This window comes from Ctenopharyngodon idella, chromosome 21, assembly GCF_019924925.1.
Source record: "Ctenopharyngodon idella isolate HZGC_01 chromosome 21, HZGC01, whole genome shotgun sequence".
Lineage (NCBI taxonomy): Eukaryota > Metazoa > Chordata > Actinopteri > Cypriniformes > Xenocyprididae > Ctenopharyngodon > Ctenopharyngodon idella.
The window spans coordinates 1,590,542-1,615,892 of record NC_067240.1 but is presented as its reverse complement, the minus strand read 5'-3'; the positions used below and the strand labels follow the sequence as shown (position 1 = coordinate 1,615,892).

The window sequence follows — 25,351 nt, the reverse complement described above, 5'->3', positions numbered from 1 at the left end:
TCCGGACAGATGGGCTACGGAGGCGATGAGGGAGCGGTGAGCCGAGGCGATGGTGACGGGCTTACAGGTCGAGGTGGAGATGTAGGCCTGGAGGCCCGAAGTGCAGCGGGGGACTCGGCCTCTAGCCGAGCTGGTGGTAGGGAAGCCTGAGGCGAGGAGGATGAGCCGCACGGAGTGAGTGGTGGGGACAGAGCCGAGGAGCTTGACGACACCGGTAGTACCAATGGATCCAGGGGGCTGGTCGTGACCAGCGATGGAGACGGGACCAGGAGGACAGGCAGGGTTACAGGCTGAAGGTGATGTCCGGACGGGACCGGAGCATCCAGATAACCGGACGGGACCGGTGAAGACGAAGAGGATTCGAGGGTGGGGACTTGGGTGGGAACTGGATCCGCGGACCACAGATCGATCAGGTCTAGGTCTGCTCCTGGCTTTGCGATGGACTGACCCACTTGCGTCGACTCCGGGGCTTTGATGTTTTCCGGTCCTGAAACGACCTCGGTGGGCGCCTTGGGCTCGCTGGCTGTAAGGGAGAGGTCCCCATACCGGATCATCCAGGCCAAGTAGTCCAAATAAGGCCTGCTCTCTGGGAGGAGGAGAAGTCGCAAGGCTGGTGAGTCCATCTTTAATTCTTTATACTCAATTTGAGGGTCAGTCATTCTGTTACATTACTGGTGGCTTAGAAACTCACGACGAAGATAATAGTAGAAAACACAGTCTTTAATCCAACAGGAGAGCATTACGGGTAACACCAACAATGACTGACCAAGAACACAGAATAGGCAGGACCTTAAATACACAGATAATGACTACTAAATGGGAACAGCTGACGAGACTTAATTAGAAACCATAGTGACTAATGAGGACTAATGCAGACAAGACAGAACTGAGGTAAACAGAACATACACGTGACAAGAAGCCAAGTTGTGTGAAAATGACACTTAAATTCTTCTTGTGCACCTTGGGAGAAACTATATTGGAATGGAATATTGACAGGCTTTGAAATGACATGAGGCTGAGTGAATGATGATCTTTTCCTTCAACAATTGTTACTTTGCAAATATTGATATTTACCACAGGAAAGATGTTAGTGGCATTTTAACGTTGGCCTAATATTCTCTGTGTTGTGGTACATGCTTAATATTTCTCAACTCTTTAAAATGACCAAATCAACCATTTTATAGGAATTTTACTATGTAAAACACTTTCCAATGACATGGTTAAACATACAGATGTTTTTATTTCTGTGTTCATTTAAAGGTCATTGACGTGGACTCAGTGTTCCTGGCTGCTGATTGGCTGGCCTGGAATATTGATAAACCATGTAAATGTTTTGTTTTGATTGGGTCAATAACATCTCAGTGACAGACAGCTCAGAAACCTGGGGTCAGTTTTTGTACAAACCAAACAGAATTAATTTCATCAGGATTCATCAAGCCAGTGCTGTAGAAATGCATCACTTCTTTTCCATTGCGTTTTCACTGCTATCCATTTTTGGGCTGCATGTGAGCGTTCAGTCCACAGAAAGACGTTCTGAGAGGAGCATCAAACGAAATTACAATTCATTGCTGACTGTGCCGAATGGAATGGAGTGGGGGTCGTGGGGGTTTAAGGACATGTGTTCATCTGGAATGTATGCTGCAGGGTTTAGTCTTAAGGTAAGTTGCAGTAATATGGGGGTTTCTTAGTGGTTAAACATGTGAATTGGTGACTGAGCGTTGAAGGTTCAAACCCCATAAACGATAAACAGTGGAGTTGCCATTAGTCATTTAATATCAGGGAACTTCACCTTCTTAAGATTCTTTTAAAGCACCTGCTTTAATACTAAAGAACATGAAGATGAATGTAACTATGAGTTGGCCTAGGGTCAACTTTAAGAGGTTGCTTGTGGCTTTCTTTCAAATAGAAGATTGTCATTTTGCTTTTTGTAATTTTTTTAAGGTGGAACCACATTTATATGGTATTTGGGATGATAACACAGCACTCAATGGGATACGTCTTCACTGTGTCCATATATCAAGCTCATCGCGCCCACATCGTAGCTACACCACCGTTCAGTCACATGTAGGAAGGTAATGGGTAATAAAACTAATTATAGCCAGTTTGGGGTTATTAGGAATTCTAACATTAAAGGATTAGTTCTAATGACTAAAATGACTAAATGTAAAATGTAAATGTAGTTAATGTCCTGATAATTTACTCACCCCCATGTCATCCAAGATGTATATGTCTTTCTTTCTTCAGTTGAAAAGAAATTAAGGTTTTCGAGGAAAACATTCCAGGATTTTTCTCCATATAGTGGACTTCACTGGGGTTCAACATGTTGAAGGTCCAAATTGCAGTTTCAGTGCAGGGCAGTGCAGACGAGGAATAAGGGTCTTACCTAACGAAACGTTCGGTCATTTTCTAAAAAAAATAAAATTTATATACCTTTTAACCACAAACGCTCATCTTGCACTGCTCTGCGATGCGCCACACATTACACAATTATGTTGGAAAGGTCACGCGTGACGTAGGCAGAAGTACCGAGCAAGTGTCTACAAAGCGAAGTCAAACGGCCTTTACAAAAAAAAAAAAACAAAAAAAAAAAAAGAAAGAATATGGCATGGCGGTGAGTAAATTACCAGGAAATTTTAATTCTGAAGTGAACTAATCCCTCAAGGGTTAGGAGCAGCTTCTTCATAAGCTAGACAAATGATTTTCTTAAAATAATAGATTTGATCAATAAAACTGTTTTTCCACAGCTGGGGTGAGTGGACAGATATCAAGTGGTGTCCTGCTGGATTCTTGACAACTTTCCAGCTGAGAGTCGAATCTTCCCAAGGAATTGAAGATGATACGGCCGCAAACAACATCAGGTGAGTATGTGGTGCTATAAGTTTTGCTGTTTAACCCTCTATGGTACACAATATAATATCAGAGAGGAAAAAATTACTTGTGGTGTTTTTCCTGCTTAAAATTGCAATTCTAGCACATTTTGAGCGCTGCACTTTTACAATGCCTGAACAACCTGGATATTTGCATCTCCCCTTTCTTTCAACCCAAACAGGCCAATGACCTGTCTGATCAAAGTCAAAACATATATATAATATATAATAATAATAATGACTCATAATGGTGACTTAGTTTTTCATAATAATGAGAAACTTTCTCCCAAAAATGAGTTTATTTCTTGTAACAATGACTTAGTTTCTCATAATAATGACTTACTTTTTTCGTAATAATGAGAAACTTTCTCGTAATCATTACTTCTACGCAAGCACAAAGCAGCGGAGCAGAAGGGCATGGCACACTAGCGACATCCGCTGGTCAAATCTGTTCGAAACCCGTAAGACCTTCGTTCATCTTCAGAACACAAATTACGATATTTTTGATGAAATCCAAGAGGTTTTTTTTTCTTTTTTATCCCCCATAGAAAGCAACGTAATTACCATCGTTTAAGGTCCAGAAAAGTAGTAAAGACATTGTTAAAATACAAACCCGATTCCAAAAAAGTTGGGACACTGTACAAATTGTGAATATAAAAGGAATGCAATAATTTACAAATCTCATAAACTTATATTTTATTCACAATAGAATATAGATAACATATCAAATGTTGAAAGTGAGACAAGTATTGGCTCATTTTGGATTTCATGAGAGCTACACATTCCAAAAAAGTTGGGACAGGTAGCAATAAGAGGCCGGAAAAGTTAAATGTACATATAAGGAACAGCTGGAGGACCAATTTGCAACTTATTAGGTCAATTGGCAACATGACTGGGTATAAAAAGAGCCTCTCAGAGTGGCAGTGTCTCTCAGAAGTCAAGATGGGCAGAGGATCACCAATTCCCCCAATGCTGCGGTGAAAAATAATGGAGCAAGTTTCTCAGAGAAAAATTGCAAAGAGTTTGAAGTTATCATCATCTACAGTGCATAATATCATCCAAAGATTCAGAGAATCTGGAACAATCTCTGTGCGTAAGGGTCAAGGCCGGAAAACCATACTGGATGCCCGTGATCTTCGGGCCCTTAGACGGCACTGCATCACATACAGGAATGCTACTGTAATGGAAATCACAACATGGGCTCAGGAATACTTCCAGAAAACATTGTCGGTGAACATAATCCACCGTGCCATTCGCCGTTGCCGGCTAAAACTCTATAGGTCAAAAAAGAAGCCATATCTAAACATGATCCAGAAGCGCAGGCGTTTTCTCTGGGCCAAGGCTCATTTAAAATGGACTGTGGCAAAGTGGAAAACTGTTCTGTGGTCTGACGAATCAAAATTTGAAGTTCTTTTTGGAAAACTGGGACGCCATGTCATCCGGACTAAAGAGGACAAGGACAACCCAAGTTGTTATCAGCGCTCAGTTCAGAAGCCTGCATCTCTGATGGTATGGGGTTGCATGAGTGCGTGTGGCATGGGCAGCTTACACATCTGGAAAGGCACCATCAATGCTGAAAGGTAAATCCAAGTTCTAGAACAACATATGCTCCCATCCAGACGTTGTCTCTTTCAGGGAAGACCTTGCATTTTCCAACATGACAATGCCAGACCACATACTGCATCAATTACAACATCATGGCTGCGTAGAAGAAGGATCCGGGTACTGAAATGGCCAGCCTGCAGTCCAGATCTTTCACCCATAGAAAACATTTGGCGCATCATAAAGCGTCATGTCAATCACAGCAATGTGATTGACATGACCAACAATATCTTTAGAAATGGCTGTGGGGTGGAGTTTACGCTGAACTGAATTGGGGGGAAAAATCACGCAGGTGTGTCATCTGCCTGTCTGTCAATGGAAGGAAGCCACGCTTCATTTTGGAGCTCCCACCCCATTTTGGAGTTCCCATCCCCATTTGAAGATCTCTAAGCTGCAGCTATAACCTTCTCGTGAGTTTGGGTTGCGTTCATCTGGGAACACTATGTGCGCCATTCATTACATTTGTAAGGTATATTATTTATAAACCTACACCAACACAGGAGAATACATCAATATATTTCTAAATATGCGAACTGTTGTTCATCGCTATTTCAAAATAAAAATTTAAAAACCCTGGCTCTGAGTTTGCATGATTTGATGTCCACAAGTTCTTGTTTAAGAAATTACAGTGGCTGTAGCATGTCTATCCTAAAGAAGTGGCCAATTAAATTTGAATTAAATATCGTTCAGCTTTTGATACTTTATTTGAACCAAATATTATTCCTTCATTGTTGTTATATATGTATTACGTCATTTTAAAGAGTATTGTTTGCTTAGGTCTATTTTATTACCACACACACACAAAAATCAGATTACTCGATTAATCATCAAAATAATCATCCGATTACTCGATTACCAAAATAATCATTAGTGACAGCCCTAATTATAATATTGTCCTATCTGAATTTTCTCCAGATTCAAATGCAGTGAAGGTTCTCTTCTGGTGGGTGACGGTACATCCTGGGGCAAGTTTGGAGACTGGAGTCGAATGTGTGAGGGAAGAGGAATATGCGGTATCAAGACACGGGTAGAAGAGTCACAGGGAATAGGAGATGACACCGCTCTCAATGATGTGCAAATGTACTGCTGTGATTAAGGTGATGTGATCACAGCTTCACATATAACACTGTTTGTTAGTTGGAAGTGCTGCTGAGCTGAGTTTGGTTTTTCTTTTAGGTGTAAGAGGATGACCACAAGAACAGCGAGAAGATCAAATGGATCAAAATAATTGATCATCATACTATGATGAGCTAACATGTACTGTGTCGTACAACAGTTTTTTAATTGGGATAATGTGCACATCATTCCACTTATTACACAGCTACTTACCAAAAAATAAATTTTGAGTTGAAATTTTTATTCTTTCTTGTAGATTAGTGATGTTTTAATTTTCCTGTTGTAGATGGAGACTCCTGATCTGGCACCTATTCCATTAAAGAAGCACCTTGTCATTTCATGTTCTTTAGCACAACACAATGTTTCACTACGTTAGTGCATTTTGTAGATGCTTTTATACAAGTGACTTACATTGCATTCAAAGTAATGTCTTATCAGAATCAAAAATCCATGAAATGCATACTCTACTGTTTGAGCTCCAGGTATACAGGAATACTACAGTAGTCAACATTTGAAGTGGATCAAAACCTTTCATCAAAGTTGTCCTAAAACCTTCTTCTTAGGACAACTTAGTTCTTAGGACAACTTTTATTAACTTTTTTGATCCACTTCAAATGTTGACTACTATATATTAAACTGTACAACTGTCAACCCAGTTACCTTACTTTAAAATCTCACAAAAATGTTCATCATGACAGGACACAGATGCAAAAATGTAAATATACGGTTGAGCAGGACATCTGTGTCTAGAAATAAGCATCATCTTTGAAGGACAGAAATATGTTCCTATATTAGAATTTTCCTTTCCTCACTAACCTGATTGAAATCATTAACATTTAAATGCACATTTGCTTCTCATTCATTTGTTCGTCATGTCATTTCTCCACATATGTTTGGACATATCTGACTAATCAAAGAATGAATAAATGCTTTGTGAAAAATAGGCCTATTTCCAGTAACTTTCATTTCTCTAAAACAAGTTAAGCATCAAAGCATAAGAAGAGACTTTAAAATAAATATTTAATTTATTTCCGTGAACTCATTAAATATCAAAAATAGGGCTGTCACTAATGATTATTTTGGTAATCGGGTAAAGTTATTTTGACAATCTGATATTTTCTGGGGGTAATAAAAATAGACCTAAGCAAAGACCTAAGCCTTTTAAATGACTTAAAATACATATATAATAACAATGAGGCAATTATAAATCAAAACAAAACATTTATATGGTTTATCAATATTCTAGGCCAGCCAATCAAGTAGCCAGGAATACTGTCAATGACATGTCAATGACCTGTGAACACAGAAATACATGTATGTTTAACCATTAGTTTCTTAGCAAGTGTTTCTATAAAATGCTTGATTTGGTCATTTTAAAGAGTTTAGAAATATTAAGCATGCACCACAACTCAGCAATTGTTCTTAGCAATTCGTAGCAATTGAACATTCTCAGTTATAGCAAAAGCATCAGTGTTTATCCATATTAGTGATTAAGACAATCATGCAAAATGAAATGATTGTGCAAGTCACATAAACACACTTTAGACCAGGGTTAGGCAACCTATGGCACACGTGCCAGGAGGGGCAGTTGTGAAAAGACCAAAAAAGAGGGCATTTTTTCGCATTCTAGAATAGAAGAAACTGGACAAAATGCATCTGGTTGTAGCCACAAATGTAAATTTTACTCCTCCTAAAATGGTTAAAACTAAACATGTGAGAGCGTGTTATAACGGTTCCCATAGCCAGATATGACAGCACTACTGCAGCACGCATCGCCGCAGAGGAGTAGCTGAGCATCTCTTCAGCAAGCCGACGTGCAAACTGTCGCAAATGAAAGCGTCACATCCTGACCCTCTGTCGTCTTCATTAAAAGTAGTGACACCAAATTACAAGTGCTGATGCCGATCTCTCTCCAATTGCAGTCACTGATCTTGAAAGCATATGCAGAGATGGAGTTTGAGAGACGCACGTAACCTACACACATCTAAATAATTAAAGTGGTGGTTGATTATGATTTCACTTTTTTAACTTCAGTTAGTGTGTAATGTTGCTGTTTGAGCAGTAACAACATCTGCAAAGTTACGACGCTCAAGGTTCAATGCAAAGAGAGATATTTTCTTTTAAAGAATTCTGTTTAAGGACTACAACAAATGGCTGGTAGGGACTACAACGAGCTTCTTCACGGGTTGGTGACATCACAAACCCCGCCCCTAAGAACACACAACAAAGGGGGTGAGGCCATGTTGGGCTGCTTTAGAGAAGAGGAAGAGTTGTTGTAGTAGAGTATTGTTGTCATGCAGTCATTTTACACCAGACTGCTTCACAAACAAGGGTCAACTCCACAGCAACTACATATATTTATCCACTAGCCATTCAGAAACGTCCAGTTTCATTCTAAAAGTTGTAACTTCTTCCTGAGTCTCTCCATCAGTGTCGACTCCGGTTTGAACAATGTAAGGCTGAACACCGTTACTGACAATCCTCATTTTGGCTGCGTGAGATTCTCCAGCTTTGTTGTTGTTAAGCAACCAAAGTGCGAGCTGTTAAAGCTCCACCCTCTTCTGGAAAGCAGCTCATTTGCATTTAAAGGGGCACACACAAAATGGCATGTTTTTGCTTACACCCAAATAGTGGCAAATTTGACAAGCTATAATAAATGATCTGTGGGGTATTTTGAGCTGAAACTTCACAGACACATTCTGGGGACACCAGAGACTTATATTACATCTTGTAAAAGGGACATTATAGGCCCCCTTTAAAGCGCATATATATTTAAACCTGCAGGGCATATATTTTAATTGCAGCCTTTGTGAATTCACAATAGCCCTATGCTATAGAATAGTTTTTTGAATGGTTTTAATGCATCATGCAGCATTAGAAAACGGAATAATAATGCAGTTCACGGATTCTCATCCGTGGAATAGCTATGCACCACTTCCAGTATTTTGCCGGCTACTTAACACTTTTAAAATCGAATATAATCAAATTTAATCGAGGAATTGTGACAGCCCTAATCAATTTTTTTTTTCCAAAGGGCCAAGAAAAGACATTTTAAAGGAATTAAACTTTAATAGATATTTGTTGTCTCAGCGGCATTTGACCTGATTGTGTGTTTACATGCAGGTCACTGACTCTAATATTTGAGTTCAGCATTCCTGCGCCACAATTATTTTAGTTTTGCATCATTGCATCATTGCAGTTTACTGTCAGGAACCAGAATATCATACTATTGATCAAATCTGATGTCTTGAGCCACTGATCAGTTTATATTCTAACTGTATTTACATTGATAACGTTTAGGAGAAATGTTCTATTTGTTTTGCAGGTTGGACTTGGATCAAGTCAATGTCCCACACTGAGCTTCACAGAGGAATCACACACACACACACGCACACACACACATATCTGCTCTGGGCTCCAGCAGAAAACATCAGGAAGGCACTTAAACCATGTTCAGAATTCTTGCTTTGACGTTGATTTCACTGCTGGCTGTTTTGGGGCCGTATGTGAGCGCAGCAGGACGCTTCGAGCGCTCCATCAGCAGACCCGTCAGATCAGTGCTGAAGGTCCATAACGGTATGAGATGGGGCTCGTGGGGGCAGAAGGAAATATGTCCGACTGGAATGTATGCCACAGGGTTTAGTCTTAAGGTGAGTAACAATTACCACTATATAAAGTGAGATTTAGTGGTTAAAACTTTGGGCTATTTACTTTCTTAATTCATGTTCCTGAACGATTATTGTGGTTATAGTCTAGGTCAAGCGGACTACTGGTTAATGTTAATGTTAACCAATACTAAATGCCAAAGTTGCCTTCGGCTTTTCTAAAGATATTACGCTGCAAAAAAAGTATTTTTGTCTTCGTCAAAATGACTTAAGATATTAAGTCTTGTTTTCTGAAAAATATATCAAAATTAAGTGAGTTTAGGCTTAAAACAACAAAAAAAAACATCTGCCATTGGGGTCGGAAAAATAATCTTAATTCAAAGGATAAACTTTCTTACCACACTGGCAGATTTTAGTTCTTGCTATTAATAATAAATCTAATAATTATACTCATATATATATATCGAGGTAATGAAATAAGAATTGATTCACTCGTTTTAGTTAAATATTGGCCATGGATTCATTATCTTATTTTAGTAAATATCGTATGCATGATTTACTTAAAACAAGGGAACAAATTAGTAAATCATTCTGACGTATTAGTAAGTCGCGGAGAATGAATTGCTAATTCATGGCCACGATATCCACCTTTTTCCTCACTCACTGACACTCTATGAACGCAACAAGCATTTTCAAAAAATGGGTTCAGTGAGAAGACATTATTCTACTCCCCCTTTCAACCATCAGACATTAAAAGGACATTTTAAAGTGTGATTTGGGGAGAAAAATAAGAGATTAGGAAAAAGGTGGATACATATTTTTTCACAGTGTCATGTCTGGGGCTCTGTAGTTTTTTTCTTCTATTTATATTTTGCTACATTTTAAAATTTTAATGACGTTTGGAATGGCATTTAATTATAAACAAACACCGTAAATTGAAACTAGTGTAGCAAATTATTTATAACGACGCCATATGTAAAATATCCTATCGCCCAGCTCTAAACGAGTGTTAATTTAGTACTTCAATAAATGTTTCCTTGGCAACTAACTAAATATTTACTGAAAGTATAATGTTTTTTTATACGTTTATATATATATATATATATATATATATATATATATATATATATACTGCTCTAAACTGATGTTTTTCTGAAGGTGGCAGGTATGTGGGAATCTCTGCTGGTTGGTGATAATACAGCGCTCAATGGGATTCGTCTTCACTGCATCAACCCGTCCAAAAGCTCATCGGGCCCGTACGAGGACTACGCCACAGTTCAATCCGACGTAGGAAGGTGAAGCATTTAAACTGGACGTAATATAGAGAAGCTGTACGAAAAACCTATAGTGACCATAGCTGCATATGTAGAGAGCATTGCTGCCTATGTAGAGCGCTTCAAATCCGACACTACCCAAAAGATTATGATTCTTATGTTTTGTTCATCAAGTTAATCTTCACAATTAAACACAACTTTTATGAATTTTAAAGCCTAAATACAATCAGCAGAAGTAAAAAGCTAAATGTCATGTAAAAGTCACATGACTTAAATGTCACCACCATTAAGCTTCCAACTTAAAGGTAGGGTAGACAATTTCAGAGAGGCTAGCAATAGCAAGCTAGCTTTCAAAGCATGAGCTCTTCAGAGCGTCTCCAAAGCCACACCTCCTCCAAAACACATCTCGTAATTACGTTAGTTATGGCATGGGAGCATAAGCTCATTGTTTTTGGCAATTATAAACTGTAAAAGTGGACTAGTGACTAGTAAAATTTAATATGATGTTTTATGTAAAAGCTTTAAAAAATCACAAGGGGGTTTGATTGATGTATTTTATATCGTAGAATAAAACATGAAAAAATCTTCAGCTTGTGCTCAACACAGACCTTATTTCGGACATTTTAAAAAAAACCCCATTGACTTCAGGACGATGGAACCGGAAATGTTAAAATGCAACTTGTTTTCGGTTTTTGGCCTACAAAACATAGGTTTCCAAACAGTACCGTATCATCAAAGGTTTTTGCTACCACATTCAAGTTTCCAAAAGCCACATTATGCCCTTGTTTAAAGTCTTGATGTTGTTTTTCTACCAGAACAGGTTTTCATGCTTGAATTATTGTCCTCATATTCTCCATTGTTGCAGCTCCTCTCTTCCCAGTCTGTCAGTAACGCTCTGTTTAGTTCCTGTCTCTATGAAGCCCCTCCTTCTGAAAAGCACAATGTGCTCTGATTGGTCGGCTGGAGCAGTGTGTTGTGATTGGTGTTTGGGAAATGTCCCGCCCCTTACCATAACCGCCAGTTTCAACACACTACTAACTCAACCAGGCCCTGCCCCTTTATTCTGCAAATGAATTATATAAATGAGGAATATTGTGACTTGTTCTTCAAACTAACAGGTAACTGGTTAAACCACTAATGTTTCTTATCAAATTCATTTCACAGTTGGGGTAAATGGACAGATATAAAATGGTGCTCGAAGGGATTCCTGACATCTTTTCAGCTGAGAGTGGAACCCTACCAAGGGACCTGGGACGACACGGCCGCAAACAATATCAGGTGATGATTTTATTTAATTTAATACTTATTTTGGAGTCATAACAGCATTCCATAACAAGCTGCATAAACACGTCACAGCATGAAGCTCATCTGACACAGATATCAAGTGACCTGATTAAACTACTGAGTTATTTAAATTAAACTCTTAAAAATGAAGGTTCCAGAAGGGGGTTTCTGTAACGATGCAATACAAGAATTTTGGGTTCTCCAAAGAAATTTTCAGTGGACTGGACAGTCATCTCACAAGACAGTTCTTGTTGTCACTCTCAAAACTAACCAAACGTATTGAACAAAACAGTAGCTCTCCAAACAGGACTGACACTGTATTCTTGCTGAATTTTCACCAGGTTTAACTGCACTGGAAATGCAGAACACCTGCAGGGATCTGGGATGTCATGGGGCGAGTGGGGCGACTGGAGTGAGACGTGTGGAGGAAAAGGAATCTGTGGCATTGAGACGATGGTAGAGCAGCCGCAGGGAGTCGGAGACGACACGGCCCTCAATGATGTGCGCATGTTCTGCTGTGATTGAGCTGATGTTTCAGAAACTGGAATTTTTTAATACATCATCAGTAAACCATATCTTCAGTAGTGCTTTACTAGTTTTGGGCAGAATGAATTGAGCAGATTTTTTTTTTTATGGTAATTATGATTTTTTCCCCCCTTCACATTTAATGGACAGCAATGAGAACAGCAGCATCATCCAATATTAAAAGATCTTGAACATACTGGAGAATTTACTTATGTTTCCACACGTTTGTGACTACTAGTCATCAATGTAGTAAATACATTTCTATAAAGTTACTACATGTGATTCTGTAAATGGACATTAAAAATGTGAATGAAGTATATTGAATGTTTCTTCATGGGTCAGTTCTTAAATGTTCTGGGTTCTATGAAAGCCCATTTTTAAAAAATGGAAAATCATGCATTGGTAAATCTTAATTATGACATACTAAGTCATGATTATCACATTAAAAAGTCGAAATTATGACAAAAAGTCGAAATTATGGCATACTAAGTCATAACTATGACATTAAGGACTTTTTATGTCGAAATTATGACATAGCCTACTAAATCAAGTGAGATTAAAAAAAGTAGAAATTATTATTTTATATGCCATAATGACTTACAGCACAACTTATACTGTATACTTATAGCTTGACTTAAAGTCATAATTTCGACTTTTTATGTTATAATTATGCCATAATTACGATTTACCAAAGAATAAGTTTTTCGTATATGGCAGAAATAGCAGACCTCCATAGGGTTCAGTATAAGTTCACTCAAAAAATTAAAATTCTGTCATTTTCTTTACTCACCCTGTGTTGCTCGAGCCATAGGCTTAACCTTCGATCTTTTTTCTAAACACAATAGAACAAAACTCTCGCGCTAGATCACATGGCAGTAAACACTTAAGTTTTATAGAAAATATGCAAAAGTCGTGCCGAATATTTAGACTTACGATAGTTTGGTTCTCTGAGGTGAATATATCCGTTACGGTTGTCGGTTGACAGAATGACACTTCACAGATTTGAATTCGAATTGGCGCGAATTTGTTCGCAAATGGTGAGTGAGGTTCTATAGTATTGTATGTAGAAATAGCATTGCAATGTAATGTTCAACCAATTTTACACACTCAATTAATGTTGAAGCAACGTTGAAATTTCACCACGTCAGACATGATGAGGGGTTTATTTATGTAGGCTACTTGCGCCTCCTACGGGATCTTTTTGACTAAACAGTCAAAATTACTCTTGCTAAAGCTAAAAAACTACAAAAGGCCTATTTGGATTTTTTTTGATGTTTGCATTTGCAGGCCTACTAAATGTTTTAAATGATTAATTTAAACCTTTAATTACAAATTATTAATATAATATGAATGTGATTCTGTCATAATTTGATCTAATATTTAGCATTTTTTTTTCCTAAATAATCTTATAAGTTAGTACTTGTGACAGAAAACTGTTTCAGATTTAACTTCTTTCACACATTATACAACAGTATTCTCTGTATAAAAACTAAATGTATTTCTTTAAACATTATTTTTAAACAATTCTGCAAAAATATTCATGAAAATATGTAGCGATGAATATTTAGCTACCTCAATAAATGTATAAACTAAACGTGTATTCTGATTTAAATATATTTGAATGTTAACAGTATTATAAATATGTGCAAAATGTGTTATTTATCTAGACTAGAGACAATCATTTCTTAGTCGTTTCTCAGTTTAAAGTGTTCCTGTAGCACGACACTGGGGGGCAGTGGAGGCCGTGGCTGTGACGTCGCCACGTGACGCAATCACGCACGTGCGTGCGCCCGTCAGCTGATCAGGGAGCCGCTGCGGAATTAACGCGCGTCGCTGCGATATTTTCATAAAATCAACGACATAACGAACATGAGAAAATAAAGACCGGCTCCGGTGAGTAAAACACACACCGGCATTCAATCTGTCACACAACCGGACACCGATAGAGACGCGCTGTCATATAATAATGATGATAAACACACTGATGAACGGGCCAGAGGTCAATATACACACGATATCTCTACACAAACATACACACGGACATCATTCACAGTATTCATATGCACAATAAACATATATTGAAGATAACAGAATCCATATATGTGTGCACAAACACTATACACATTTATATCATACACAAACATATAGCTATATACTTATACATCTTCATACATGCTATACACAATATATACATGTACACTATAAACGTGTAAGGCTTTTTTGCAGCTCAAAATGTACAGGCAGGTGGTTTTTAATCCAAATAAATGAACAATATCCACTGTTACTGCTGACAGATGTGAAAATGAAGTTTCATTTTGAAGTATTAAAAGCTAACGTGTGTCATTTCAGTGCCACTAAACAGAATTGCAATTTCCAACATTAATGATTGTTTTGAAACAGGTTTCCTAATCAGCTATTGGTCAGTTCAACATTGGATAGCCCCACTTTGCTTCTTTGATCCATACAGTAATTAATTGTAGGCCCAGACAGAATCTCTCTCTCTCTCTCTCTCTCTCTCTATATATATGCAAACCCCTTTGTTTTTTTTCTGGCACATGGTCATATGTTATGTTTTATAATGGATTTAGCACAGTATTGCATACTCAGCAGCAGTTTGTTTTGTTTATTATGTATATTACCTTTATTAAGGGTGTTATTTGATTGTGTATGACTATGTTAAAAAGCATTACACCATGCTAGCATGGACAATTTTACTCAAATTTCACCAAAAGTATTTGAAAACAGATGCTTATTGTACATTGACAGATTTAAGACACTGCTGTTAAATGCATATAATCTTAAAATCAGCTGATATTTCCACATATTTTGGCTGATATCTTAAAATATTAGTGATGTTCTGTCTGTGCTGTTGACTTTCAGAAAGATCAGAAACCTTGTGAATCCATTGGTTGTGTGCGGACGAATGCTTATTGATTGCTTTGAAAGGGTTTGGTTTGATTCATCTGCTGTTGTGAGTGTGTCAGACAGACAGAGAGAGACGGCAGTGTCGGGAAAACACATTATTGTTTCTAAATCGGCAAAGGAATAATTTCAGGATGAAGTTGGTTCATTTAGTGAAAATTAAACACGTTTTCCACAGGCTCAGGTGTACTTTGAGGAAACGCAAGCATGTCAGGTAAAGTCAGTCAGTTTTATATGTGCGTGTTTGAATCGTTGATGTGTTTTAAAGCCTTTTTATATTTATTTCAGTACAGACAGAACAGTTGAATTGAACTGAAGCTTCGAGGTGATCTGGGTTCATTGAACAATGCTCTCATTTAATTCTGACACGCTTTGGAAAACCAATAAAATTGTTTCTTGTCATTTATATATTGCTTATACAAATGATTTTAGGTTATGGTTATGTATATTTGAATAAATATGGTTTAATTTCCAGTATACAAACAGAAATAGCAGCAATGGTTAATGTTAAAAGCTTGTTTTGTCGTGTTTTATTGGGCTAGCACTTATAGAAGTGTTCAATAGTACTTACAGTCAGAATCATTGATGTTCGTTTATCTGTACGTTACATAACAAGCACACTGTGTCCATCTGAATTCAGTTTCGATTCTGGTGTGATTTTAATTACCAGCTCAATCTACAGTTGTGCTCCACTTTAATATCATATGGAGGTCAGATGTTATTGTCGGTTGAACCCATCATCCTGTGAACTTAGCAACACATTAAAAATGTTTTAAGTGATGGATATTGATTTTGATTGTCAGTTTGAGGTTAATCTGTGATGTTTGTCAATCATGATCTGAATTCGAATGATCTGTTCGTTTGCTCTAGTTGGAAACATGCTCTCTGTCCTTTCTTAAGTGTTGTTTACTATATATATATATATATATATATATATATATATATATATTAGTATTTATATACTGTGGTGTACACATTATATACTGAGCAGTATGCTAGTGTGCTACTCCAGTCCAAACATATCATAAATAAGGTACTTTCTCATAAATATCAGAACATTTTTGCGAATAAACATGTAAGAATTGTTCACATTTTGGTTACATGTACACTACTGTTTAAAAGTTTGGGGTTCAGTAAGATTTTTAAAATGTTTTTGAAAGTCTCTTCTGTTCACCAAGGCTGCATTTATTTGTTCAAAAATACAGTAAAAACAGTGAAATATTATTACAATTTAAAATATCTGTTTTCTATGTGAATATATGTTAAGCTGTAATTTATTCCTGTGATCAAAGCTGAATTTTCAGCATCAGTCTTCAGTGTCACATGATCCTTCAGAAATCATTCTAATATGATGATTTGATGCTCAAGAAACATTTCTGATTATTATCAATGTTGAAAACAGTTTTGCTGCTTCATATTTTTTGTGGAAATTGTGGCACATTTAATTTTTCAGGATTCTTTGATGAATAGAAAGTTTAAAAAAATTTTTTTTTACTGAGCCCAAACTTTTCTGGTAGTGAATTAATTGAAAAGTAATTTTTGTAAGACTTCATTGACTATAAAGCCTATTCTAGTGAATTGTTCTGCTTTAAATGATAGCAGGCAACGGTTTCATTCATAGACATTTAATTAAGGCCTTTTTTTTTTTTTAGATTTTCTGTCAAATATCAAACTGAAAGTGTTTATATAATTATATTATATAATATCTATATTATATTATATATATTTTTTTAAATGCTGTAAACAAAGAAAATTGTTATATTATTGTATATAATTTATTTATTGAAGTTTTTTATTGTTATTTTTGATTATTTTAATTTCTTCTATGAGTTTGACAAAAAATTTCTGCTGCTGATAGGTGTAAAAAAAACAAACAAACAAACACACACATATATATATATGTGTGTGTGTGTAATATAAATAATTTCAGGCCTTTTGTTTTCACCTGGGTTTGTTTCTCTTGTAGTTCCTCATTTTTGTGTTTTGAGAATTTCCAACAATGTGACTGTGTCTGATTATTACTGTTTTCTTTTGCTCTCATTCTCGTTTCAGTATCACAGAAAACATGACAGGAAACAGTCTGGTATTACCCATAGTTCTGTGGGGCCGCAATGCACCCACTCACTGTATCTCCAGCCTGCTGGTGATGGACGATCTGGCCACCATCATCACCGGCTGCCATGATGGACAGATCTGCATCTGGGACATGACCTCAGAGCTGGAGGTGAGAGGTCACAGCGAGGTCATGCATGTCGTTCCAAACCTAAATGACTTTCTTTCTTCTGTGGGACACATGTTTAGCAAGATATTTTTCTGCTGTCTTCCATACAGTGAAAGTAAAACTGAAAACAGAATCTTGGATGTTCTGCCTAAGATCTCTTCTTCTGTTCTATGGAATAAAGAAAGTCATACAGGGTTAGAACATCATGAAGGTTAATAAACGCTAGAGCTGCATGATTAATCGTTAAAAGATCACAATCTCTATTCAAACACCCGAGCGATCTTATTCCTAAATGACAGCGATTCGGCTCTGTCGATTAAACCTTTGACAAGTCCGATCACAGCAAACATTCAGATCACCGTTGTCATGTATAGATATGAAACAGCTTCACAAACAGTCTTTTTAACCACACAGTGTCATTATTTCTGTTTGACAATAGTACTGGGATAAAAGTTTATAGTACAGATATAAACACTGATGTCTACGGTAGTGATCAAAATAGAGAAAATCACCTTTTGAAAGTAACTTGACACTTCAAATAAAGATTGTATCAGTTACATCATTAAACCAGTAGGTGGCGACAAGTGACTGTTAAAATATGTATTTGTCATTGAATCATTCATTCAAGAGATTCGTTTAAATACGCTGATTCATCCAGTAACGAAACAAGTGAAGTCCTTATGAGTGAGTCATTGAATCATTCATTCAAGAGATTTGTTTAAAAACACTGATTCATCCAGTAACGAAACAAGTGAAGTCTTTATGAGTGAATCATTGAATCATCATTCAAACTGATTTTTTTAAAAACAAAGTCAAATGAATTGAATATTTTTTAAAATAGACTTCAGCAATTTGTCATTTTATCAAAACCTGTTGTATTGTAATGTTGTATTGTCAAGTTGTCTATTCAGAAAACCGCGATTCTCAATTTATCCAGAATCATGCAGCTAAAATAAACGCTCAGTGTTATTTGATGAGTGTCTGTGTGTTTAGATCAATCCCCGTGCTCTGCTGTTTGGACACACGGCCTCCGTCACCTGTCTGTCCAAGGCCAGCGCAGGAAGTGACAAACAATACCTCGTCAGCGCCTCTGAGAGCGGGTGAGAGCGTGTTTGTCATGGTCTCTTTACATACTTGTAAGGGTGTGTTCACACTCAGCAGGTTTGGTTTGATGTAAACTCACTCTGGTGCGATTGCTCTGTTAGTGCAATTCATCTGAATGAGCGTGAACGCTGCCATCCCAACCCATCTTTTTTTGGGTGTGATGGAGGAATTCCTGCCGCTGTTTTGACCCCTTTACAGTTCTCAGCTAGTAGAAATACCATCATATGTACGCACATACAAGCATATTTAGCACACAACGTTGTTTTAGATGTTCAGTAAGTTCCGTCGCAAAATATACGTCATAAAAGTGTTTTTTTGTTTTGTATTTTTAGGTTCAGTCTTAAAAATGACAATGTGAATGCTAAGCAAACCATTTTCTTTTTTGCTCTGGACCAAAAGAACCAAGAGAACCGAACTACAAGTGTGAACACACCCTAAGATAACAATGTGTTTAGACTGTGCAGTGTGTCTTTCTACACATTAAATGTTAGGTGTATGTAATTTGTTACAGGGAAATGTGTTTATGGGACGTCAGTGATGGACGCTGCATTGAGTTCACCAAATTGGCCTGTGCACACACCGGTATACAGGTAAAACACACACACTTACCTAAATGAGGACATACTATATACGGTTTACATATAGAAAACATTCCAACATCATGAGACCAACGAGCAACACTGACTGAAGTAATAGATATTTTGACAAAAAATAATTTCTATTTAAAATATATTCCCGTAAGCACAAATAAAGTAAAAGAGGGTACCAAAAACATTGTTTTTATATAAATCATCAAAGAATCCTGAAAAATAAAATGCATGAGAGTTTCCACAAAAATCTGAACAGTTTTTAACACCAATAATAAACATAAATGTTTCTTGAGCAACAAATCATCATATTAGAATGATTTCTGAAGGATCATGTGACACTGAAGACTGGAGTAATGATGCTGAAAATTCAGCTTTGATCACAGGAATAAATTACAGTTTACTGTATATTCACATAGAAAACAAATATTTTAAATTGTAATAATGTTTAATATTTTTACTGTATTTTTGATCAAATAAATGCAGCCTTGGTGAGCAGAAGATACTCTTAAAAAACATTCAAAACTTTTGATCGGTAGTGTAATAAAAATACTACAGACTTAAACCATACATTTTAGAATTAGAAAGAAAAAAAATCATTATGAATCATTTTTCATTGAACTCTTTCTCTCCTCTCTGCAGTTTTATCAGTTCACCATTGGCACACAGAGGGAGGGACGTCTCCTGTGCCACGGACATTACCCAGAAATCCTGGTGGTAGACGCCACCAGTCTCGAGGTCCTTTACTCACTCGTGTCCAAGATTTCTCCTGACTGGATCAGTTCCATGAGCATCATTCGCTCGCACCGCACGCAAGGTACCGGCTGCTGTTCTCACGCGTGAGAAAGTGATGCATTTCAGGATCATGGGAGCAAAAATCATCTTTTATTCAACTTATTTCAATGGGTAACATCTGTGACATACTGTTGATTTCAACAAACAATATTTTCAGCCACATACTGAAAATCTAACAACTAATGGCCACACGCTTAACATAACACCATGAATAAACATTTAAAATACATACGAGTATCATAGTTTTGATGTCCATAGACATGAAGTTGTAAATAACCTGGACTATTGCTTTAATTATAGTCCATAATGATCCTCAATCGATAAGTTTCTTTGACCACTTTCAGCAGTTCAGGTGTGTGTGTGTGCGTGTGTGCGTATGTTGTGTGTGAGTGAGTGTGTCTGTGTGTGTCTTTATGTGTCTGTATGTTGTGTGTGAGTGTGTGTGAGAAAGAGATAGGATGTGTGTGTGTCTGTGAGAAAGAGAGCGCAAGTGTGTGTGTCTGTGTGAGTGTGTGTGTGTGTGTGTGTGAGAGAGAAAGAGAGAGGGTGTGTGTGTCTGTAAGTGTGTGTGACTCCTGTGTGTGAGAAAGAGACAGCACAAGTGTGTGTGTCTGTGTGAGTGTGTCTGTATGTTGTGTGTGTGAGAGTGTGTGTGTGAGAAAGAGAGAGGGTGTGTGTGTCTGTGTTGTGTGTCTGTATGTTGTGTGTGAGTGTGTGTGTGTATGTCTGTGTGTGAGAAAGAGAGAGGACGTGTGCGTGTCTGTGATTGTGTGTGTGTGAGTGTGTGTGAGAGAGAGAGTGTGTCTGTGAGTGTGAGTGTGTGTGTCTGTGTGTGTGTGCACGTGAGTGTGTCTATGTGTGCGAGTGTGGGTGAGTGTGTGTGTTTATGTTGTGTGTGTGTGTGAGAGTGTGTGTGTGAGAGTGTGCGTGTCTGAGAGTGTGCGTGTCTGAGAGTGTGCATGTCTGAGAGTGTGTGTAAGAGTGTGTGTGTAAGAGTGTGTAAGAGTGTGTGTGTAAGAGTGTGTAAGAGTGTGTGTGTGTCTGAGTGTGTGTGTCTCTATGTGTGTGTGTCTGTGTGTGTGTGTGTGCGCAGGTTTGGCTCTACATTTGAGGGTCAAATGTTCTCACTTATGTTGTGAAATATTATGACAACCGACTAATGAAGATATTTTACTGGTCCTCACTCATTAAAAAGGCTTATAAATCGGCCAAAACATGTTTCTATTGTTTCTGTGTTTCTATTATGTTTCTGTGATGGGAAGGTTTAGGGGTCAGAGGTCAGGTTAGGCCATAGAAAATACCATTAACCTATATATAAAATCAATGGAAGTTCATGCAGTGTCCTCAGTAATATAGTGAAACAAACGTGTGTGTGTGTGTTTCAGAGGACACAGTGGTGGCCGTGTCAGTCACTGGTATTCTCAAGGTGTGGATCATCACCGCTGACGTCAGCAGAATGCAGGTGAACAGTTAAACTCAAGCGTACATGTCAGTAAACACACGTTCTGAACAGAAATCCCGTGTAGATGGGCAGAATTCATGTTTCATACACTGAAAACACAGTGCGTCCTGCTGGAGAATGTGAAGTTGTGTGTGTTTCAGCAGGATCTGGACCCCGTGTTTGAGGAGGAGTCGAAGCCGATCTACTGTCAGGGCTGCCAGAGTATTTCCTTCTGCACGTTCACACAGCTCTCGCTGCTGGTGGTGTGTTCGAAGTACTGGAGGGTGAGTGTGTGATTGTGAGTTTGATATTATCGTTTGTGTTGTGTTTGAATCATGATGTTTTGTGCTGTAGGTGTTAGATGCGGGTGATTTCTCCCTGCTGTGTTCGGTCCCGAGCGAGAACAATCAGTCGTGGGCCGGAGGGGAATTCATCGCTGCTGATAAAGTCGTAATATGGACTGAAGATGGTTGCAGCTACATTTACAAATTACCGGCCAGGTAACACAACAACACGCACTATTAAAGGCTGCACGAATAATCCGAATAAAACCAGAATCGCAAAATGGCTTGTTATTAAATGGTAAAGGCTGATTAAATTAAATACGTGCACTCTGTGTTTCAGAGTCATTTACACGTGAGCAGCTCATGATGCAGTGTTTTCATTTTTATTTTTTATTTAATACTACTACTGCTACTAATAATAATAGTAAGGATAATAATTAATATTATTTTATAGGAATTTTGAGGTATATTTTTTTAAAACACATTTTAAATCAACATTTTTTTTATCAGAAAAATTGCAAGTAGATTTTTTTCCCCCTGAATCATGCAGCCATACACATACAAATATCCGTAAACTCACAAACTACAAATATATTACTACATATTTGGAAACTATCAACACATACACACTTACAAATAACCACACACTTACCTACACATGACTACATATTTTCTAACTGCAAACAAATGAGCAAACATAACTTACCGACAAGATGCCTAACAGCACACTTTCAAAACTAACAACAAATGACTTATTCAGAATTAATTCATTTATTTTTTTATATACTAAATGTACATAAAGAGAATTTTATTTTATTTTATTATTTATTGTATATTTGATATAATCTTAAAGATGTATAAAGAAAATGTACATTTATTTTATTATTTATTTGATATAAATTGAACTATTAAATATAAGTAGATAGATAGATAGATGGGCGGATGGATGGATGGATGGATGAATGGATGAATGGATAAACGGATGGGTGGATAGATAGATAGATAGATAGATAGATAGATAGATAGATAGATGGGATTGATGGATAAACGGATGGATGAATGGATAAACGGATGGATGGATGGACGGACGGACAGATAGATGGGATGGATGGATAAATAAATAGATAAATGGATGGACAGACAGATGGATGGATGAATGGATGGATAAACGGATGGATAGATAAATAAATAGATGGGTGGACGGATGGATGGACGGACGGACGGATAGATAGATGGGATGTATGGATAAACGGATAGATAGATAAATAGATAGATGGACGGATGGATGGATGGATGGATGGATGAATGGATAAACGTGTGAATGGACGGATGGATAGATGGGTAGATGGGATGGATGGATAAAGGGATGGATAGATGGATGGATAAATGGATGGACGGACGACGGATGGACGGACGACGGACGGACGGACGGATAGATAGATAGATAGATAGATAGATAGATAGATGGGATGGATGGATAAATGGATGGATAGATAAATAGATAGATGGACGGATGGATGGATGAATAGATAAACGTGTGGATGGATGGATAGATAGATGGGATGGATGGATAAACGGATGGATAGATGGATGGATAAATGGATGGACGGATGGACGGACGGACAGATAGATAGATAGATAGGTGGGATGGATGGATAAACGGATGGATAGATAAATAGATAGATGGACAGACGGATGGATGGATGAATGGATAAACGTGTGGATGGACGGACGGATAGATAGATAGATGGGATGGATGCATAAATGGATAGATAGATAGATAGATGGACGGACGGATGGATGGACGGACAGATAGATGGGATGATGGATAAACGGATGGACAGATAGATAGATGGACGAACGGACGGACAGATAGATAGATAGAAATGGAAAGGAAGAAAGAAAACCACACACTCTCACACTCATCCTGTCAGCTCAGATCTACAGACTGTTAAACTGTGACTCTGTGTTTCAGTTGTCTCCCAGCGAGTGAACACTTCCGCAGCAGCGTCGGGAAGAAGCCGGAAGGTTCCATCCCTCCTCTGGTGTACAGCATCGCCGACCGCGCCGACAAACAGGTCAGACACACACACACACACACACTATCATGAGGAAGAAGACAGTGTGCAAACAGCCGTACACTTTCAGTTCATGTCTGTTTAAATGATGTCAACTTTTAGACTTTTTAAGTCAACATTAAACCATTTTACTTCTGTAATCTGATGCATTGATGCAAACAGGATATGCACTTTGATGAGAGATTATTTCAATTTTAATGTCACTGATGAGTCTTTCACAATAAGCAGGAACCAGGAACATGAATTAAAAAAGTAAATAGTCAGTTTTTATTTCATGTGACTTTAATGCTCAGCCAATCTTAAATCTCCTATTGACATTTAGTTCAGTTTCTATATAAACTACCGTTCAAAAGTCCAGACTGTGTTTATGTGTTGAATTCATCTTCAGTTTGTGTCCTGTCTATATGTTTTCTTGTCAGTCTGCTGCTGTGTGTGTTTATGTGTAATTTGTACAGTAGTTTGTGTCTGTGTTTGATTTATTTATAATTTTGCTCTTTGTCTGTTGTCGCCCCCCTCACCCGTCCCTTGTCCCGCCCCAGCCGGAGGAGGGGTGGGAGGGGCAGTGTGTTGTGGTGCGTCTCCCTGACAACGCTTGTGATCCGGAGCTCTACTCTCCTGAATTGCAATTCATCCAGCAGCCTCTAGAGGCACCAGTAAGCCCAGCTGACAGTGAGACGCAGGCGCACCAGCCCAGCTCTCCGCACATGTCTATAAACGCACCAGGCATCCAGTCGCAGAATAATGCAATATTTCATTTTTATAGTCACTATTTTATTATATTGACAATTGTAAATAGGGCTGCACGACATTGGAAAAAACTGACGTTGTGATATTTTGTTTTTCTGCGATATGAAGTTTCACCAGATGACTTGAATAGCTCTATTTGGAAAGAATAAATAATTCTAGAATAATTAGGGTAATAATTCTAGAAGAATGTTTGGAAAAATTACTTTACTCTGAAGAATTTTTTTAAGTGCACAATCCGTTTAGGGCTGAATTATTTGGGAAAACTTGAAAAATTTGGGTGTTAAAACTTGGATAATGACTTGCTCCTAGCACAAATTACTGCATCAGTGAAGTGTGGCATGGAAGTGATCAGCCAGTGCCACACTGAGGCACTATTGAGCCTTCAGATCATCTGTATATTGTTGGATCTACTGTTTCTCATCTTTCTCTTGAAAATATCCCATAGATTCAGGTCAGGCATATTGGCTGGCCAATAAAGCACAGTAATATCATGATCAGCAAACCACTTGGAAGTGGTTTTTGCACTGTGGGCAGGTGCTAAAGTCCTGCTGGAAAAGGAAATCAGCATCTCCATAAAGCTTGTCAGCAGATGGAAGCATAAAGTGCTTCAAAATCTCCTGGAAGATGGCTGCATTGACTTTGCACTTGATAAAACACAATGGACCAACACCAGCAGACGTCACGGCCCCCCCAAATCATTATTGACTTCAGAAACTTCACACTAGACTTCAAGCAGCTTGGATTCTGTGCCTCTCCAGTCTTCCTTCAGACTCTGGGACCATGATTTCAACATGAAATGCAAAATTTACTTTTATCTGAAAAGAGGACTTTCGACCACTGTTCACTGTCCAGTTCTTTTTCTCCTTAGCCCAGGTAAGATGCTTCTGACGTTGTCTCTG

The 25,351-nt window shown here is 37.8% G+C and overlaps 3 protein-coding genes across 8 annotated transcripts in view; all 3 read left to right on the top strand.

Moving 5' to 3' along the window:
* Positions 1–1,342: 1,342 nt before the first annotated feature.
* LOC127504275 (vitelline membrane outer layer protein 1-like) lies at positions 1,343–6,528 on the top strand. Its single transcript, XM_051878836.1, has 5 exons — positions 1,343–1,658; positions 1,942–2,072; positions 2,745–2,858; positions 5,385–5,566; positions 5,646–6,528. Exons 1-4 carry the CDS (start codon positions 1,452–1,454, stop codon positions 5,563–5,565), a joined length of 633 nt encoding a protein of 210 aa, XP_051734796.1. The 5' UTR covers positions 1,343–1,451; the 3' UTR covers position 5,566; positions 5,646–6,528.
* A 2,410-nt stretch (positions 6,529–8,938) lies between these two features.
* On the top strand, positions 8,939–12,592 carry LOC127504277 (vitelline membrane outer layer protein 1-like). Its single transcript, XM_051878837.1, has 4 exons — positions 8,939–9,235; positions 10,349–10,485; positions 11,629–11,742; positions 12,090–12,592. The coding sequence occupies exons 1-4, from the start codon at positions 9,035–9,037 to the stop codon at positions 12,271–12,273; spliced, it is 636 nt and encodes a 211-aa protein (XP_051734797.1). The 5' UTR covers positions 8,939–9,034; the 3' UTR covers positions 12,274–12,592.
* A 1,406-nt stretch (positions 12,593–13,998) lies between these two features.
* The window catches only part of LOC127504274 (WD repeat-containing protein 7), a 94,014-nt gene continuing 82,661 nt past the window's right edge, over positions 13,999–25,351 (top strand). For 2 of the 6 annotated variants that reach the window (XM_051878832.1, XM_051878830.1), the window contains exons 1-10: positions 13,999–14,166; positions 17,248–17,419; positions 18,410–18,516; positions 19,032–19,110; positions 19,750–19,924; positions 21,288–21,364; positions 21,505–21,627; positions 21,698–21,843; positions 23,603–23,705; positions 24,245–24,358. In XM_051878832.1, the coding sequence (XP_051734792.1) occupies positions 17,261–17,419; positions 18,410–18,516; positions 19,032–19,110; positions 19,750–19,924; positions 21,288–21,364; positions 21,505–21,627; positions 21,698–21,843; positions 23,603–23,705; positions 24,245–24,358 (1,083 nt within the window). In that variant the 5' untranslated portion in view covers positions 13,999–14,166; positions 17,248–17,260. The remainder of the gene's footprint in view (positions 14,167–17,247; positions 17,420–18,409; positions 18,517–19,031; positions 19,111–19,749; positions 19,925–21,287; positions 21,365–21,504; positions 21,628–21,697; positions 21,844–23,602; positions 23,706–24,244; positions 24,359–25,351) is intronic. The other 4 variants (XM_051878835.1, XM_051878834.1, XM_051878831.1 and 1 more) reach the window with 3 other exon arrangements.